The sequence below is a fragment of the Lottia gigantea genome (genome assembly GCF_000327385.1).
Source record: "Lottia gigantea unplaced genomic scaffold LOTGIsca_14, whole genome shotgun sequence".
Taxonomy (NCBI): domain Eukaryota; kingdom Metazoa; phylum Mollusca; class Gastropoda; family Lottiidae; genus Lottia; species Lottia gigantea.
In genome coordinates this window covers 3,220,620-3,240,132 of record NW_008707617.1, presented here as the reverse complement: position 1 = coordinate 3,240,132, position 19,513 = coordinate 3,220,620, and the positions used below count along the sequence as shown (strand labels likewise).

At 33.5% G+C, this 19,513-nt stretch overlaps 3 protein-coding genes across 3 annotated transcripts; 1 reads left to right on the top strand and 2 right to left on the bottom strand.

The window, feature by feature from the left end:
* Positions 1-2,648, top strand: LOTGIDRAFT_157589 (hypothetical protein; the record flags this gene model as incomplete). Its single annotated transcript, XM_009049794.1, has 7 exons — positions 1-40; positions 351-458; positions 580-711; positions 1,015-1,134; positions 1,945-2,067; positions 2,192-2,326; positions 2,506-2,648. 7 exons carry the CDS (start codon positions 1-3, stop codon positions 2,646-2,648), a joined length of 801 nt encoding a protein of 266 aa, XP_009048042.1.
* A 55-nt stretch (positions 2,649-2,703) lies between these two features.
* LOTGIDRAFT_157588 (hypothetical protein) lies at positions 2,704-3,348 on the bottom strand (the record flags this gene model as incomplete). The annotated part of the gene is made up of 1 exon (XM_009049793.1): positions 2,704-3,348. One exon carries the CDS (start codon positions 3,346-3,348, stop codon positions 2,704-2,706), a length of 645 nt encoding a protein of 214 aa, XP_009048041.1.
* A 119-nt stretch (positions 3,349-3,467) lies between these two features.
* LOTGIDRAFT_230689 (hypothetical protein) lies at positions 3,468-17,341 on the bottom strand. The gene is made up of 24 exons (XM_009049792.1): positions 17,227-17,341; positions 16,891-17,004; positions 14,720-14,839; positions 13,226-13,351; positions 12,864-12,998; positions 12,545-12,679; positions 12,137-12,226; positions 10,250-10,369; positions 9,681-9,797; positions 8,314-8,427; positions 7,961-8,080; positions 7,602-7,715; positions 7,334-7,456; positions 7,065-7,178; positions 6,789-6,905; positions 6,384-6,497; positions 6,159-6,275; positions 5,884-6,015; positions 5,193-5,309; positions 4,876-5,001; positions 4,537-4,656; positions 4,257-4,379; positions 3,874-3,990; positions 3,468-3,752 (listed from the first exon to the last, which is right to left on the bottom strand). The coding sequence occupies exons 1-24, from the start codon at positions 17,333-17,335 to the stop codon at positions 3,613-3,615; spliced, it is 2,874 nt and encodes a 957-aa protein (XP_009048040.1). The 5' UTR covers positions 17,336-17,341; the 3' UTR covers positions 3,468-3,612.
* Positions 17,342-19,513: the final 2,172 nt, after the last annotated feature.

Genomic DNA, 19,513 nt, shown 5'->3' with positions numbered 1-19,513 from the left:
ATGTTCATAGTAATTGTTTTAGCACTAATCAGCACCGTGGGTAAGTTTTATATCTTAAGGTTTTCGTATGTAGTTGAGGTTTTTTTTTTAAAATGTGATTGGCGGGAAAAAAGTAATTGGTTTGGGGATTTTTCTTCGAAAGTTATTATTACTAATTGTTTGAATGTAGCTGTCATGAAAATAAAGATTTTTGGAAAGGTGTAGGCTTACCAATCTAAGATCAGCATAAAAAATGTTAATAGTCAGTTGGGTATGAAGCCCTTCTCAGTAAGAGGCACATTTGATTCAAATTTTAATCTTGTAGTGTATATTATCATATCACCATGAAATCTATTTAAATATTTTAACAGATTGTGAGGTGCAACAGGTGATCGCTACCGTTGCAGTGTCATATAGATATAGCATGGTTGTTTCTATCCAGAAGTATAGCGCCATTACTGCTAAATTTACAGGAAAAGGTATGTTCTGTTTTGTCAAACATTCTGATATTCTTTTGAAATTTTCAGACCCAATATTTTTTATTCGCAAAACATTTAATAGGTGTTTACATGAATTCATAGAATTGATTACTCTTTACAGCCGCCTTAGGAAAATGCGTTCATCCAGATTCTGGAAAAAAGATATCGCATGGTGGGCGGTTTCAAATTAGTAGCAGTGGACCTTGTATAGAATATACATGTCAAAATGGTGGTTATTCAGCTACATCTGTTGGTAAGTTTTGTATTAATTTTTTGGGTTAAAGTTTATTTTGGTTCGTTTATGCTTTAAATGAACATTGTAAAGTGAAGCTTTTAATTTAGCAGAAACGGATTTCTATCCTATTTTTGATATGTTTGCTCTTTGTTTCCATTTATGATTGATATGTCAGAATGAACCGATTTACCCCTCACGAAATAGGTCACAATAAACTCAGCTTCTATCAGTGAGGTCGTTGATGTTCAATAAACCGGGGTTCTGTTTGCTACACTCACAAAACAAAATATCTTGATTTAGACATTTTCTATTTCATTCAAGCTTGTAGTAATGATGATGGAAGCTGCACGCCAATTGGCTCCATCAAACAAATTTCCAACTGTCTTCAACAACAATGTAAGACTAGTGGTGGTCATGTAGGATTTGCAACCACTAAAGAAGGTTTGGCGAGTTTTTTTTTAGAAATAAAGAAATATAGTTAACACCAGTAAAGGATCATCTCTTCCTTCATCTGGTCCTTGCTTGATAAAAACCTCTTGGTAATGATCGTGGTCACCAAAAATAACAGGCCGACTGTATGGTTATAGTATAGCACATTTCGGAGATGAGATACACCACCATCTTTTTTCGACATGAGCTACAACACTAAGTCATGCTTAATGTAAGTGTTCAGATTGAACTATGGTGTCCCACGAATCGAAAATTATTCATTTGAAGAAATTTCCTTTTGTTTTACTAGGTTGTACTTTCAACGACGGATGTTTAAATGTTGGAGAAACTACTTGAACAATGTTTTAATTATCAATGTTCTAAGACTAACAATGGTCAATACTTTAGTTATCGTGCAGTTTTAATTGAAGGAGGTAGGTCATTATTTTGTGTATTCATAGAACTATAACTCTTATAGGTCTATGGTGTAAGGTCCGGTCAATCACTAGATTATATGGAATATTGTACAAAATATTTTGTCAAGAAGTACATTTTAGTGAGACAACTAATTACCATGCCTAAAGTTAATTATTCTTCGACCTCTTAGCTTTAAGCTCTAAGGTGAAAACCCGAAGACTTTTTTTTATTTGAGCTCCACTAAAAGAATAGAATGGCGGATGTCGCTCGTAGGGCAGAGTAAGGTAACCTTTCCAGCACATCGAATGTCACTCTGAGACAGCTTTGATGAATTCGGGATTTCTCAGAGCTACTATTTATTGCTTGTTATATTTATTCGCTGTTTAATTAATCTGTGTTCTTCAGGTTGTATGGTAAGATCTAATGGTCGAAGTTATGAGTGTGTTCCAGTCGGTCAGTCAGTCACTGAAGATTGTATCACTAAGCGATGTAGTTTAAATGGTAACACCTATAGGTTGCAAGTTCATGGTAAATATGTGTACTGTCATCATACTCAAAAGAGAATTTGATTTTAAACCACGTCATTTTTACAATAAATTAACCTCATTTATGTGATTGTTTAGAAATCTAAAACATCAATTTTTATTTATAGATGCCAAATGTAAAATTGGTGGGCAATGTAAACCAGTGGGATCGTCATGGACTGAACAATGTCTTAATGTTAAATGTGATAAACGTGATTATCCTGATGGAAGTGTTCAGCTGATACAGACTCGATCTCCTGCAGGTAAGATTACGTCGGTGATATCAACATCAGTGTCTTTCTTTACAAAACAAACTTATATCTAAATGCAGGCTTCATCGAAAATTCAAAATGTTACTGAAACTACTATGGATGAAATTCTTATGTCAGGAGAGCATTAAGCAATATAATGCTATTTTAAAGAGGCATACTTTTGATTGTAGGTTGCACTGACACCACGGGTAAATGTCATCAGGCTGGTGAAAAGGGATACAGTACTGTAAAACATGGTAGATTGTATACTGACTGTACCTGTAACTTAGATGGACATAATTATCGTTCAGTATGCACCCAGACTACCAAATAAAAATAAAGTAATTCATTGGTTTAATTTTTTTTTAAATTTAATAGGGATAAAATTGTTAATAATTTTGAAAGTAGGGGAGGCAAAATTTGGCCAGCCTCTTTTCTGGTGGGTGAGACATGGCCCGGCCCCACTTCCCGTTACTTCCCGTCAGTAACGTTACTGATGAACAATCCTTACGATCCTCTATATTCGACATGGCCCGGACACCCTTCCCGTTACTTCCCGTTAGTAACGTTACTGATGAACAATCCTCACGATCCTCTATATTCGACATGGCCCGGACACCCTTCCCGTTACTTCCCGTTAGTAACGTTACTGATGAACAATCCTCACGATCCTCTATATTCGACATGGATGAACAATCCTCACGATCCTCTATATTCGACATGGCCCGGACACCCTTCCCGTTACTTCCCGTTAGTAACGTTACTGATGAACAATCCTCACGATCCTCTATATTCGACATGGCCCGGACACCCTTCCCGTTACTTCCCGTTAGTAACGTTACTGATAAACAATCCTCACGATCCTCTATATTCGACATGGCCCGGACACCCTTCCCGTTACTTCCCGTTAGTAACGTTACTGATGAACAATCCTCACGATCCTCTATATTCGACATGGCCCGGACACCCTTCCCGTTACTTCCCGTTAGTAACGTTACTGATGAACAATCCTCACGATCCTCTATATTCGACATGGCCCGGACACCCTTCCCGTTACTTCCCGTCAGTAACGTTACTGATGAGCAATCTTCGTGATCCTCTATATATGTATATTGTTTGTATATTCATGGTTCGAGAAGGAAAAAACAAAATATAGATGAATGATGGAAAGATTAGTTTTATTTATTGACCTTAATATACACCTGATACAATACTTCAATTTTTACTGGAACAGGCTATATATGTTAAATCATATATTGAAACAGAGAAGTTCAAAGATAAGAATGCTTCGTTGTAATTTACGAACAGGAGTAGTGACGGCTTCTATTAGGAATATCCACTGTGCATGAGCAGTTATTACGTAATATGTTATCATCCAATCGGAAAGGGAATGTAGAAGTAACTGGTGTTTTGCAATCACCATTTTCAGCAATACACTCTGTAAGAACAAATAAGTTTATTATAATCGTAATAGAGAACTGGAACGTTATTCTCGACAGATTTATGAGATCACTCCTAACGAACATCACTAAATGGCAATATATATATTTTATACATACCTAAATCAATAATTTTCAAAATGTTAGAATTATTTTCTCTAACACATTGTTTTGTCGAACATTCTTCGTTGATGGTAGCATCCACTGCGACACATGTACCGTCTCCGCCATCACAGTCTGGATATAAAAAAAAATAGGAACAATATTTATAGAATTACTATAAAGAAGAAAACTATTCTCATTAAATGACATACCAGGTACGTCTTCCGAAGATATTATCGCTTGTCTCATAATAAGGGGTATTAATAGAAAATGAAAATATTGTGATTTGTTTTCACTTTTTCATATGTTTTTTTTTCATTTTCACTGAATGCAGTAAGCATAATGCAACAAAAGAAACAAAATATACGCAGTTGCTTTAAGCCATGTGGTAGAACACATACCGTCTTTAGTAGTAACAAAGCCAACACCAGCGGTGGTGTCTTTGCATGTTTGAACAACACAACCATTATGGTACGATCTCGTTTCTCCTAAAGCTCGACAAGTACCATCAGCATCCAAACATTCTGGAATATAATATTATACACATAAAGATAAATATTACATTTTCACTCACAATTAAAGTATAATATAGGAATAATTTAGGTCACTATAGTCTTAATCATAATTAGATGACAAATGTAATATACAAATTCAGAAAAAGGAATCAACAAAGATCCTTACCAAGTACGCCACTGTAGTATCCAATATAACCATTCTGAATTTCACAGGTTTGATTCAAACATGAATTAGGTAGAGTATGAACATGACCAAGAGGTTGACACTGTGTTCCATCATGACATTCTGAAAAAAAATATTCTGTAGCTTATCACACAGATTTCTTTAAGCATATTGTTTTAGTCTGCTTACATTATTTATTTTCCAATTATATTTAAGTATTTTCTTTAAAAGCTCACAATGCTTGGTTTGTCACTTGTTGAAGATCAAGACCACATGGATAGGTTCGAACGATTGTTGGCTTACTCTAATTAACATATTAATTATTTAAGGGTATGACATTACCTTGTTTCTTGACATAATAACCAATAACATTGCCACTCTGTTGACATTCATACTGTATACATCCACCTGAACCCAGTGATAATATATGTCCTACATTTTGGCATTGACCCGAATTATCTCTACATTCTGTTCAAATAGAATTACAGATACTTGTTAATGAAAGTCGAGAACTTCTGTCATACCAAACAAGTTGGAAAGTAATTTGAAAATACAATCGATTAGCGTTCCCTACTGGAGCTGGATCAATTAAACTGTGTCAATGGCCTTTACTTTATCTGTAACATGATCGAAGATTTTTCCCGACAGCCGATACTTACGAGAATGAGTATACTGCATCTGGTTGGTCAATCCTGTATTTACACATTCATATGAATGACAGTTTTCATCGGTAGTGGCAAATCCTAATTCGACACATTGTCCTTCAAAAGCACATCCTGTGGCAAAGAAAAACAATATTAATCCATAACAAATAGCGTACGTTGTCTTAACATCACTTCTTTCTGACAACTTGTGTGTGAAATCCAGTTATCTGTAGCTTGCACACGTATAGTATACGCATATTACTGGGTAGAAGTTGCGTTTTCAACCGCCCGAGACGTGGGGTAAAACTGACTGACTTTACCCCCATGGAGTATCTGAGAGGCTTTCTCCCCAGAGAAAGGTTTTGTAAAATAAAATTTGTAAGGTGCATTGATTAGACACATATTAAGGGGCAAATGCGTTTAAAATCATATTTATAAATTTGTAAGCAATGAGTCGGGGTACAATTTAGAGTACAGACCATTTTTCTATGTGGACACAATCATGCCTCCCCCGTACCTCTACCGACATAGCAACCGCTTGGAAGTTCGAATCGTCATCTTTAGGATACGTAATGGTGACTGTTTAATTTATAAAATAATTATGTAATATTAAATTATGTTAATATTCAAATCCTAAACCATGTGGATTGTGGGAACCGAAATCTTGAAAAAAAATTATTAAATAGAGCAAATCTGGTTTACTTACGTCCGCCTGCACTGCTTGGTGTGTAACCATAACTACCATCAGGATAGACTGTACAGATCCAGTCTGTACAATCGTTTCCTTGTGCTCGATATTCACCTTCAGAATGACAATTGCCATCAGCATCTTTGCATTCTGAAGAAAACATATATAATAACAAATATAATATGGGTATTGAAATACAATGTATGCACTTAATAAAGCGAATGGGACTATGACCCTACAAGATAAACAGACACTTTTGGTAACCCACAATATAAAGATGTAAAGTGACTTACTTGTTTCTGTCGTAAAAAATCCAAAACCATCAGAATTACGATCTTCACATGTCTGAATAGAACATTCTACAACTCGGGTTTGTCCCAAAGGCACGCACGAATCTCCATCTGTACATTCTACAAATTCATAGATATTAGAATACATATTAGACTTAGCCTGATCAGTAGCAGTTAATGTGAATGATGCATGTCGATATATAAATAATAGTATTTGAAATATCTTACGTTTAGAGTGTGGACCAATAGATAATTCAGAACCGTCTTTAGTACATTTATATTCAATACAGTTAGAAGTTTTTGTTCCACCCACAGGCACACATTCTCCTTCAAATGGACAAGCTACAAATATATATAATTTAAGATTAAGATAAAGTCTTTGAATGGCATTTAGCAATTGTGAGTACGATATATAGACACAGCTTTATGGAACAACAATCACTGGTTAAAGTTTTATGCAACGTTTCGACGTGTTTCCCCCGCCGTGCCTGAGGACACGAGGGGAAACACGTCGAAACGTTGCGTAAACTTTAACCAGATAAAGAAAACTGGCTGATCGTAACATAGTCATGATGCATAATAATAATAAAAATCCTGATTGACAGTAACTCAAGCTCAAATTTGCATACTAACCTTCTTTAGTAAGAAAGAAACCAATGTTATTATCTCTTTGTTCACATGTGTATTCAGCACACCCATCTGACCTCACTGATCCTTGAGCTGCGCATGAACCATCAGCATTAACACAGGCTACAGCACAAATAAACAAAATTCGTTATAGGGCCTATAATCATATCCAGTTTCAGTCTCTTATGTTTTAGTCAGAAAATATAGCAACGATTTGCGAATGATGCCATGCCATTTATAAAAGACTACCATAAAACTTTTCAATTGTTTAAATATACTTACAAGCACCGGCGTTTTTCATGAAAAGAGAGCCATTTTCATATGCACAAGTTTTAGATTGACAATTTTCAGTTACACTGGAACCAACATCAACACATTGACCATTGTAAGAACAACCTATAAAGGGAACAAATTTGATTGTCAAAATGTACTTGATTTATTACTTTAACTAATATAGTGTATTTACATGCTTTTTGTTACACATACGTATACATTTAAATACTGTGTGGGCTATTGTCCTTAAATATATATGAATCTGTAGAATAACTTACCCAATGTAGAAGTATAGAATCCGATTGAACCGTTTCTATTTTCACAAGTTTGCTTAATACATTGGCTGTTACTGGAATTTCTAACGTAACCTAAATCTCGGCACTGACCGTTGTCGTCACATCCTGCAAATTACAGAAAGCCAAAGAATGTCTAAAAAAGAAATTTCAAGAAAGACAGATAGAATGTGACGATACAAACTCCAGCAGAACTGGGAGATCAAATTCGACATATAAAATATTATCAACTCATTTAAAAGTCAAAGCTTACTAAATTTAGAGAAAACCATTTGAACTGAAGCTCCAGATTGATGACATTTCAATTCATTACAACCACTTTCAGCTGTTCCATTTACAGGCACGCATTGATTTTCGTAGGAACAATCTGAAAATAATTTTAGCATTTGATTAAAGAAGGCCAGAGATTTATTTAATTCACCACAAGAGTATTATCCTTTAGAAATACACGACCTATTTGTATAGTTCCATGCTTTCTCGTTGAGAATTGCTGTTTCAGGTTTACTGAGAAGCACTGAGATGCTATGAAAGTCCGTTTCGTTTACGAACGTAGGTCTGGTCAAATAAACAGACCACAAACGTGAACACAAATGATACAAAAGGGAAACGTACCATGCTTCTGTAAAAAGAAGCCAATACTTCCAGATCGAATATCACACACATACTCTGTACATCCACCTTGTGATGTTTGAACATGGCCTAATGCAAAACATCCTCCATTGTCCATACATTCTATAAAAATAAGGTAAATACGTTTAACAAATAAGATCCTATCAAAAATATCAGAATGTCAGAATTCGCTTTGGATTTGCTGATTTTATATAGGATGGTTTTTCAAAAGTTATTCTGTTAAATAAATCTGTTTTGTGTTTGAAATATCTCAGAGATTTTGAAAGAAAGTTAGATCTTTTGTCATCTGAAAAGAAAAACATTACTTTATAGAAAACAAGAATAGCGTCACTTACGGTATACATATGACAAACTGGCAGATCCATTGACATCTTCACATGTTCTTTGGATGCAATCACTTCCTACCTCAGATGTTCCAATGGCCATACAGGCATTATTATGGGAACAAGCTGGAAGATTAAACACACCGAATTAGAACTGTATTCAAAGATGACTATTAGATGAATATATTATACAGGTATGTGAGGCCCTACAATCCTTCATTTCAATGTTCACAGAATGTTTTTTATCTCGTTTATTTTTATTTGTCCGTTAGTGAAAATCATGTTGAAATAATGTTTTGAAAATCCGACTATCGTATTTCAAGAGTATTGGTATCTTTGTTCTTAAAATTATTCATTCAATGAGAGGTTGAAGTGAAGATTTTAAGAAGGCGATATTAATCACCATATTTGATAAACTAAAAACTATACATAATCGCGATTTGAAAATCTCATGTTTTTCTGATATATGTTTAAAATATCTCGTACACCGGATATGAATATCGCCCAAAATTCCAAAATGTGTCAAAACGCCAAGCTGGACTTCCAGATATAATTGTCCAATCTGATTTGTTTTTAACCTATTGGTTGTAAGAAGATCGGCATAAAGAATACTTCAAGTTGTATATAAAACAATAAAAGGTGGTGGGGGACTGTAATAAATCAAATATTTCATTTTCAGAAACTCAAACTCATCCGGTATTTTTGGGTGACAAACAACCTATTTCACTGGTACTGGTACTGAACAAGCATAAATATACCAGGGAAAATGTAGATTGTAAGCTGTACGCCTTCTGATTTATTAACAATATATATATAAGGTATCAATTGAATAAATTCGCCACGTTGCAAAAAGTGAAATATGTTGTATAATTATAATAATACAGCTGGTATTGGCATGAAATGAAAATTAATCTAATTCAAACCATATAGTGAATTAAGTGTTATTATAAATATAACAATATTTAATTGTTACAGCATTTCAATGGAATGACATCTGTAATTCAAGCAAATGTCACGAGTCATTGTGATTGTATTTTAATATTCCTAATGTTTCATATACTATTTATAAATGCCGTTCATAAACAAAACTATTTATCATTGTATTTTTTCCCCTTCCAGATCCTGAAGCTAACAAACTGTTTCAAAAGATATATTGCCCTACATTGTGAGTAATGAACGAACCAAGCACCTTTCCTTAACTGAATATATCATGTCTCGTCTCATTGTTGCAGCCGAAATCTTAATGCAGGAATTAAATCTAACAGTAATACCGTAGTATGAGGTGATAAAAATATTCCAGCACCAAAGAAGTTGTTTCAGAGTACTCATATTGATTATTTTTTCACTGTGTAAAGATAAGATTTATCATGTATATTTACCTGATGCAGTAATATACATAGCAAGATAACCATTTCTATTCTCACATCGTCTGGTGACACAATCTGAACCAGTGACAGTATAATTCAATGGGTGGCATACACCATTATGTTGACATTCTGAAATAAGATTTAGGTAAGTCATCATTTTATTATATTATGAAATATAGTGAAACAAAAATATCCATCGGCGATTCAGAACATTTAGGCCTACAATAATTGAACATGTTGGTCGTCTTGTGTCTTAAATATTAAGTGGACTGCTCATGTTAGTATTTTAAATACATATTCGAATGTGAACACATATTTCTGGTCAACTATATCTCCTTTCTCCAAACTCATCTTATTTTATCACCATCAAATCATAACCTACAGATCTATTTGAACTAAGTTACCAATTATATCTAATGTCTTTTCCTTTGTAGTAGAATCGTGCGAGTGGGGACTTGACAGGTTGTGCTTAGAGTGAAAGTGCCACCATTTCATGGAACATTTTTGTGAATGTTTTCCACACTAATCAAATATTTTCATCTATGGGAACACTGCTATTCTATTGCATAAAAAATTCTTACCGATAGTATTTGGACCATATCCACCATTTTCACAAATATAATGAACACAGGGTCCACTGGATGCTAGAGTAAATGTTTCTAAATGGTCGAATGTTTGACCTTCTATTGTACAGTCGGCATCTGAAGAACAATTGAATTTCATTTTCAAATTGTCATCTCTAACTTCGTAATCCATCAACTGAGGTAAAACATGCTTTACGAAAATGGATGTGCCACGAAAACTTATCGAAAATTTGGATATCGTGATTGAGTATCATGATTCTAATTTACAAAATGCGGTTCTGACCTATATAAACATAGGCGTTGTTTTGTTTAATCAGACCTACCAAAATAAATCAAATTAAAAAAATAAAAACAGAAATATATATTTACTTGTTCCGCCAACTGAAACCAAGGGTAATACTGTAAGCAATAAAAACAAAATCATCTTTTAAGTTTCACCAACTTTCAGTTCTGATCTGGACTGGTAGTCAGACGGAGTTTAAATATCTGTTTTCTGATCTGAATTTTATTATGATGATATTTGATTGAAAGGATCAATCTCTTTTGTTATTTTGTTTGTTTATGTATATTGTGTTCTTTGAAAACAGGGCAGCAGCTTGTGATGTTACGTATTGATTTCCCGCCAATCACAGTCTGAAATTTTAAAATATGACGCAAAATTTCGACATCGCCTTTACAAATTCTTTGAAGTTTTGACTTTTGAATTTATTTTCATTTACGTAACAATTGTTTGTTTGTCAGAAAATGCCAAACCTTGCTGTCAAGACAAGGTTAGACAACAGTATTTGAACAACCAAAGAAATCCAATTTATATCATCGAATTCGAGAAAATCGAATTTCATTAATAACCAAATTGCCCAGTCTGCATTCTAATCATTCTGATATTAGTATAAACAGAAAATGTTAACATGTTATATAGAGTATGTCGGAATTCTTAAATATGATGCATCGACATAGTTTGCACTTGTACTGAATCATGTTCAGTGGCGATAATGTTTATAAAAAGCTTTGATGTACATACGTTTTAGATATCCTATTTTGAGTCCATTTTGAATAGTTTTAGTCATGTCTTTCATTGTCATCATCAAAAGGTATACATAATCATTTTGTACAAGAAAATCTTGTTACCATTTGAGTTTTAATGCATTTTTCACATTGGTAATGAGTTATAGATACGGTGGTTTTAATCTCGTTCGACCAGTTTTTCGTCATCTTAAAACTAAATCTGGACTAAGATACCGAGTAATAGTAAAAGGTACTATATGCAGAATGAAAAGCAATCCATGCTATTTCGTATCCATGAGACTGTCAGGATTTTCTCTGTTGTATTTACATACCTATAATGTGTTGGATCTTCACTGGGTACTATTTAACTAAGTCCAATTTAATATATGACTATATTCATTAGCTATTTATTTACTTTTATCTGAATCGTTTAAACCACCTCGAGGTATGTTTTAGATCAAATTAGTAGATATATTACCGACGTAATTCACACAAAAAACCTAGAGATTTTCTGTAGATTTAGCCGTTAGCAAGAGGTGAAAAGTAACCTTGTTTTACGGTAATTGTACATCTTCGTAGTCTTGGTGGACAATGGTGAACAATGCTTAGATATTGAACGTGAACATGGAAAATCAAAAATAAATTGAAGGTGTAACTATTCAGCTTTTAATCACATATAACAATATAAAATGCATATAAGACAAATATTGTAAAGGTTTGGGAAAACAATTGAAGGTATGCAATGGACATAAAATAGAGTAAAGTATAACCTATAATGATTAGGGTATGCAATTATTTCTTGAAATTCGTCTAACATAAAGTCTATTGATATTCATGACTATTATGAACAGGAATACATGATGTTGTTGTACACCTTACTGCATCTACAATTTGAATGAATTTCACCATACAATTCACGAGAGAATGTTGAACCAATGTCATGACAAGTACCAGTCGTGTCTTCACATTCTACAAATAAAATAACAAGGTTTGAGAAAGGGTTACTTGCTCCTCTTTAAAAAGAAGAAATCTTGCTATTTAAAAAGATTCGAAGAGGTTTTCCATCCTTAGCTAGTATTAATCATCCGTCCAATCTGATTTCCTGTCAGATAGTATGACCAGATTATGACGAACATTATGGTAAATACTATTCAAGTGTTCTTGAAAGTAGTGTTTTTAGACTATCCGGAATGACAGGGATAATCCAATACTCTAATTTAGATACTTTAATTTAGTCTATCAATTGTATGGTATAATGTACTAATAATTCAATTCGTTAAACCTTACTTGTGTCTGTAGTGTGTATCTGTAGTCTAGTGTAACCAGGCATAATATCATGTCTTAAACATGTTTTAGTAACACAGTTTTCGGTCCAGACTTGGTCGACAGGTCGACACGCTGTACCATCCACACAACCAGTTCCTAGATAGATTAGTAAATAATACATATATCTGAATAAACTATTCTAAATTAATGACCCCACAGTGCAAAGTGCAATCCGCGGTTGGCATGGATCATTTTGAAAATACTGTTACCATTGATCAAAATGCTTTATGCTATATGATACACCTTACATCAAATTATCCACTTTGATAATCAATCTTACCTTCGTTAATGACCCTCAATGAATATGAATTGTCTTGAACTTGGCATTGACGTGTTATACAACCATCAGTAATAGTAGAATTTACAGCAACACATCTATATGGTTCTTCACTGCTACGAACTCTTTCAAAACAACCTGAAGAAAAAGCATCGAAAGCATTGAAAATATTCTGATACAATGATTACACAGTTAAATATTACGGCAGTGATATCCCAGCAATAAATGCCAATCTTTAAACATTGGTTATTCATAAAGGGGAACATTCATGATTGATTGAGATTCTAATGTCAGGCGATATTTGCAAAATATATCTGTTGAAAATAATATCAAAGTTCGTATCACATCCTTATTGTGTTTCTTACCTTTACTTATCAGATCTAACTGATAGGTAATATAATGGCCCTTATCTATTTCATTACACTGGTAAGTAAAACATCGATCTTTATAAGTTTCTCCCACTGATAGACATCCACCATTTAACTTACAACCTATAAAACAGAATGGAAAAAAAAGATCACCGATTTTATCATAATAGTTTATCACAATAACCCTTACTGTCAGGGTTCAGTATGAGCAAAATGTCTGACCATTTTTTGTTTTTTGTGTTAATCAATAAAAAAAAAATACTTTAATCTGAAACAGTTCGTTATGAAACTATCCCACTTAATGTCCAGAATAGCAATATCGATAAATAACGATAACACTTTTCATTATAGGATAGATCATAAAGTACGACCATAATTATAAAGAAATTTGACATCTTTTTTTGCAAAATGACAGCTTTAAGTTTGAACGAATATGATGCATTTTTTCAAAAAGTCCTTATCAAAAAATCCAATGACGTCCAACTGTAAACTTTGTTGCTTGGAGAATTATAAAATCCATTGGCTTGTATTTTGTAGATTTTGAGGCTTGGTCACTCGTCTTCTTTCAGAAAACCGATTATGATTTTACATTGACTATTTGTCATGGTAAACGGGCAATGATTACTTTAGATGATACGAGAAATTTTACAATTTTTAAGATTTCAAAGTCGTTCAGACTATAAAGTTGTAATTTTGTCGTGTTATATATTTAATATTACAAGGTAAAAAATTAGCTTTGATGCTCTATGAATAATCCTGAAATGAAAGTGTTATCTTTTAATCTCAATCAATGTCTTTACTAATCATTGCATCGGAAAAGTTGCTAATCGTTTTGATGCCATCATATCCAGGCCCGGTTTCCCAATTAATTGGACCTCTCGTGGCTTTTGATCCTTGTAGACCATAAACTGGATAGAAAGTACTGATATCAGTAGGGCTTCTCACGTAACTAAGTGTTCTCTGGTACGGGTATTCGTGTCTTTTTTGGGAACTATGGTACTAAAGCCTTAAGGTATTTAAGATTATGTTTTTCTATTTATGTGTGGCCGAAGCAGTATATTATGGGTGGGTTTTCGGAATGACCAAAGGGCGCTAAAAGATATCTTTGAATCAAAGGCTAAAAATCATAATAACTTCATAATGTTAGAATTATTGTAGTTATCTGATCGCACTAAAATATACAGGACAAGATGTTATCATTGAAACGTACAAATCATTATAACTTTATACCGGTCTAAATAGAGGTTAATTACCATACAATATCAATAAATCAACGTCTAGTACTCTACATATTATTTACTTAGTCATTTATTCAATATTTTACGTCAGAACTAAAAAGTAAGCCAGAGATAACAAGCGCTTACGCACTTCTTTTATGGGTAACCCACACTTCACCTCAATTTTACAGAATGTAAAAAAACAACAAAATATAATCGACGCATATCTTAAAATAACTAAGTCAATATTTCAGTATCATTGAAAGGGGATTACCTCCTACAAGGGTTCTGTACCCGACACCAGTCTGTGAGCGTTCACATCGTTGTTGAATACAAGTGTGTACTGTTCTAACTGATCCTTCAGGACGACAACCATTGATACCATCATCGCAACCTAGAATAAGAATATTCAAATTAAAATGTAGTCCTATATAGAAATTGTTCAGTGATCTTTCCGTTGAAATCGACTTACGTACAATGAATGTATCACCAATATTGTTAATAAACAATACCAGAAAAATATGGAGAGGATGAAATGACCAAGGTGACAATGTACCAACGATTCTGATTAAGATTGCTGTTTACAATGACCTAGAAGTAGATGAAGATTTCTGGATTGCCACCTTTGCTCATTGTGTTAATGCACTCTTAATATGAGACACTTTCCTAGTCTAGTCTCTCTGCGGTTTGTCACACATCGCATTTCAATCGGTGAGATAAAAGGTTGACTGAATCTTGATTACGTAAATATGTACAAAGGTGTTTTCTTGCACCGTCTTGTTAAATCATGGGATTTCGTGTATAATCGTTTCTCTGGATGTTTTAAGTTATTTTCGTGAAGACATTAAAGGGATTGTAAAGAGATTTTCTAAAAATAAAAATCTATGTGTATGGAGGACACTGTTAACATCAATTTGCACCACTTCAATTTTCAATCAGACGTCTTTGATTCTTGCAATTCCATTAAAACTAATTGTTTGATGACGTCACTAATCGTGGGGGGACTTTTGTGATACAAGCATATTCAGCGATAAGAGACGTCAGCACTACGTTTTAGTAGAATTACATGAACCACAGACGTCTGATTGAAAATTGGAATGATGAAAATTGATGCTATCAGTGTCAGAAAACCTCGTACATCCCTTTAAGAAAGCATTTTGTTTGGTCTCTTTTTGAAAGTGAATATTTCTATGAGACCGGTAAGACACAAAATTAATAAATAATCAAATAACATTTCAAAGTATTTATTAAAAGATTTGTATTGCTTTTAAATGGGAAAAGTTATCAGAATTGCCATTGAGTTTGTGGGTTCAAGTATGAAACAAAAATAAAGAAAGTGTCAAAAATGTCAAATAAGTAAAGAATTATTTCATTAGAAAGAGATTAATCTACTGGTAAACTTCACAACAATATGTTACCTAATGATCGAAAGTACACAGGCTGCGTTATAACATAAATATATCGCGGACTTTATTAAAAAAAGAAACGAATCCATCCTGACTGGTCGATGTAAGTGTCACTCAAGGAAAGGTAGCCACCTATTCATAATACAATCAACGGGATTGGCGATACGAAATATTACTGCAGATTTGTTTTGTATTTACGACTATACGAGACATCTCATTCGTAGAACACTCCACACCTCATTTTTAGAAAAGAGTAATTAATTTAGAAAGTAAATGCAAAGAATGTGACCATCTCATAGATTCATCACTCAATCGATGCGCATAATTAAATATATGTTTTCAGTAGAACAGTGGTGGAAAACATAAAAATCAAATTTATTGTATAAAACTATTTTATTATCACACAATTACATGATTGCTACGACAACCTCGATTCTATAATTTTTAGAAAATTTGCATGAGTCAAGATAGAATCGTCAACAATATCGGTTTAAAACATTAGACTTTCCCATTCTAACCACGGGTCTATCCAATACTATCACCAATGGGCCCCGAGAGACCGGATCAAGCTACGGCAGTATTCTGATTACACCAAGATCAGAACCAACACTTGACGACTGAGCTTTAACAATACTACGATTACCCGTTCGTAGCCACGTTCTCACCAAAACATAGCTACGATCTATCCGATTGCGCCACGATTGAACCATGACACAACCTCGATCTATTATGTTCTCTATAACGTTCGTACCAAATCCTGTATATACAGTCTATTTTCAAGCAGACCTCATCGGGGTGAGCAAGATCCTCGTAGGATCCATGACTATCACGACCATTCCATCACGACTGTTCCATCACTGTGCCCCGACATTCTAGCCCCGATTTGTGTGAATCATGAGAGTTTCTTGATATATATGCCCTCTCGACAATACCCGACCATCACGAATTTGCCGCGACTCACCCCGATCACGTCACGACCTCCCCGACTTGACCACGACTTTTCATAGAGATAAGTAAACGCATAAAATCGCCTACTTACCATATTTTGTTGGTCTGTAACCGCCTTGATTACATGTGTATTCTATACAAGGTCCGCTAAAACTTACTTTAAATATTTCACCATGTTCATAGGTTTTACCTTCCACTATACATGCTGAAAACAACAGTAACATAACTTCAATATTTATTCATCAAATTCATCATCAAAGTCATTGATTGTTCACGATGTTGATAAACTCTCAAATAAATAACTAAGCTTTCTAGGTTACATGAACATGAAGACAGTAGTAACTATCGCACTTTTTCAAATCTCTTGTACATTTTCGACTGATGAACATATCGAGTCTGTAGACAACAACGCAAAAAGAAAACTTACGTATGCTCGTGTATGTTGTGGTGCTGCTTTCAGTAAATGATGTATTTTGAGGATAGACTGAATGAACAGCTAACAATATGGCAAACACAAAATATTTCAAGACAACCATGCTGTACATCTGACCTCTGGCGATTTGGTCATTCTAAAATGGGCAGGGTTTTATATGTGTCATTAAATGAGAAGACTTAGTTTAATTTTTTGGGAGGTGATTAAGTCAGCTGGAGATTAAAGCGTGGGATATTGAACTCTATTAATATTATAGCATATATCCTGATAACCTTATTGTCCTATTATCTACCTATAGTGTCAATCATTATAAATTTACTGATCTGATGTCAGTTAATTGACAATATCAATTGGCATGCCCTTCTCAATATTTCATTTCAATGGTAATGTATACGGAATTGAAATTATTTCAAAAATAAGAAAGCTTTATCATATTAAGTACATAACTGATTTCAATTTTTAAAGTGAATGAGTAAATCTGTCAAATATATCGCATCAAGTCGTTTATACTGCAAATTTTTCATTACTCAAGATCCAGATTTTGCGAATTTCTTTGTCCTTTCCTGAAACAATAACATATTTTTATCCGCAATACGAATTAGCCTAATTATTTTTTGACTGTTACAATCACTACGTCGTTATCATGAGATTATGCAAATATATTGTTAATATTTCAAAAATTGTTTACCTTACATTTCTCCTTGTTGTTTCAAAACTCCAATTTGTATTTTGTACGATGTAATTACACAACTTATTTTGTCAAAGATATAACTATTTTGTAAAATGGTCGTTATGTCTTTGATAATATTTACCTAACCTAGTAAATGAATTGTAAGACTTGCTCGGTATTTTCTTCGAAAGATGAATGTGAAATAATGTTAAGAACATTCCCAGTCCACTGCTTGATCCTCGAGACAATTATAATATGAGACTCAATCAACAGTAACGTTTCTATGTATCGAGCAGGCACTTTCCGACTTATTAAAACAGACATCCTTCAAAATGTTGACGTTCATAATTTTATGACGTTATTATAGCTATCGTCATCCGAGAATGGTATATCTTGTCCGGATTTTGATGTCAGCTTTTGATATTATATTACGATTTTGTTGTATGTATGATTGGTGGCCTCTGTTAATAACACTTGGTATGTCGAAAAATGCTAAAAACAGATCAACATTATCTAAACGAAGGATATTTAATTCTAATCTACAATTTTCATACCACGATACAAATTAAAAACATAAATGAACACTACTGGTAATTCTCACCTCTTGATAATTATACACATGCTTTAATTGATATTAGTTAATTTTAGTGTTGTGGAATTCATACATATTTAAAATACACGTGTCCTAATCAAAGTTTTATATATGAAAAATAAAATATCACCAAAAAATATAATTATGGTTTTTACATAAATCACGACGATTACTATATAAGAAAGACTATTTTAAATTCGGTCCCATTATTACTCGGAAAACAATCAGGTATGTACCCTTTTTGATATATCATATAGAGACTTATTCAACGCTGACATCTTGAAAAACACCTTTAGGTTCAAAAAATCGTATTTAAAATTGTTTGAATTTATTTTTTTATTTTTTTTTATTTCGCAAAACCTGTTCTTCTGGCTCACATCCTCAGACTCAACATTTGACTATTTACTACAAAAACATACCGGCAGATCGGTTGAAAATGTACATTTAAATAACTCTTTATTGAATATCCAATGTGTCTTATCTTACTTATGTCTTATCTTGATTTGAAAACCACCACCATGGTCATTTAATCTCTTAAGATCAACACAAAAAAGTCTTAAAGGGACTTATAGCCATTTTGGGGGGTTGACTGAGTCTGAAACATATGGATTTGAAGGCTCAAATTTGGACGGCGAGCTGTGAACGCTATTACTGAAAAATTTCCGTGCGATTGGTAAACAAAATGGCGCATCTGTCACTTTAAGCATCTATTGCAATTTATTTCAAGTTATGTACCTTCTGTCACTAATTGAATATCACATTGCGTAAAGACAAACCAAATGTGAATTTTTATTTCTGTGAAATCTTATCAAATTAAACTGGAATTAAGTGTATAATATATACAAGATATTTAAAAATTGAGAATTATTGCAGATTATCACACCTTCATGTAGTTTCCCATCAAGATTATTAGCATCTGAAGTTGAAGGTATATTAAGATGCAACTATTTTCCATTTATTGCATTATAATATTAATAAATAATTGTTCAGATACAACAATGTTACGACTTTTGGTAGCA

What these genes read in the sequence shown, in the direction of transcription:
- LOTGIDRAFT_230689 (XM_009049792.1), bottom strand. Translation starts at nt 17,335, where the DNA reads ATGGTTGTCTTGAAATATTTTGTGTTTGCCATATTGTTAGCTGTTCAT. An exon ending in GTTAGATCTGATAAGTAAAG is followed by an intron (nt 12,999 to 13,225) that starts GTAAGAAACACA and finishes CTTTTTCTTCAG; the next exon opens with GTTGTTTTGAAAGAGTTCGT. An exon ending in CTTTGTTACTACTAAAGACG is followed by an intron (nt 3,991 to 4,256) that starts GTATGTGTTCTA and finishes TTTTATATCCAG; the next exon opens with ACTGTGATGGCGGAGACGGT.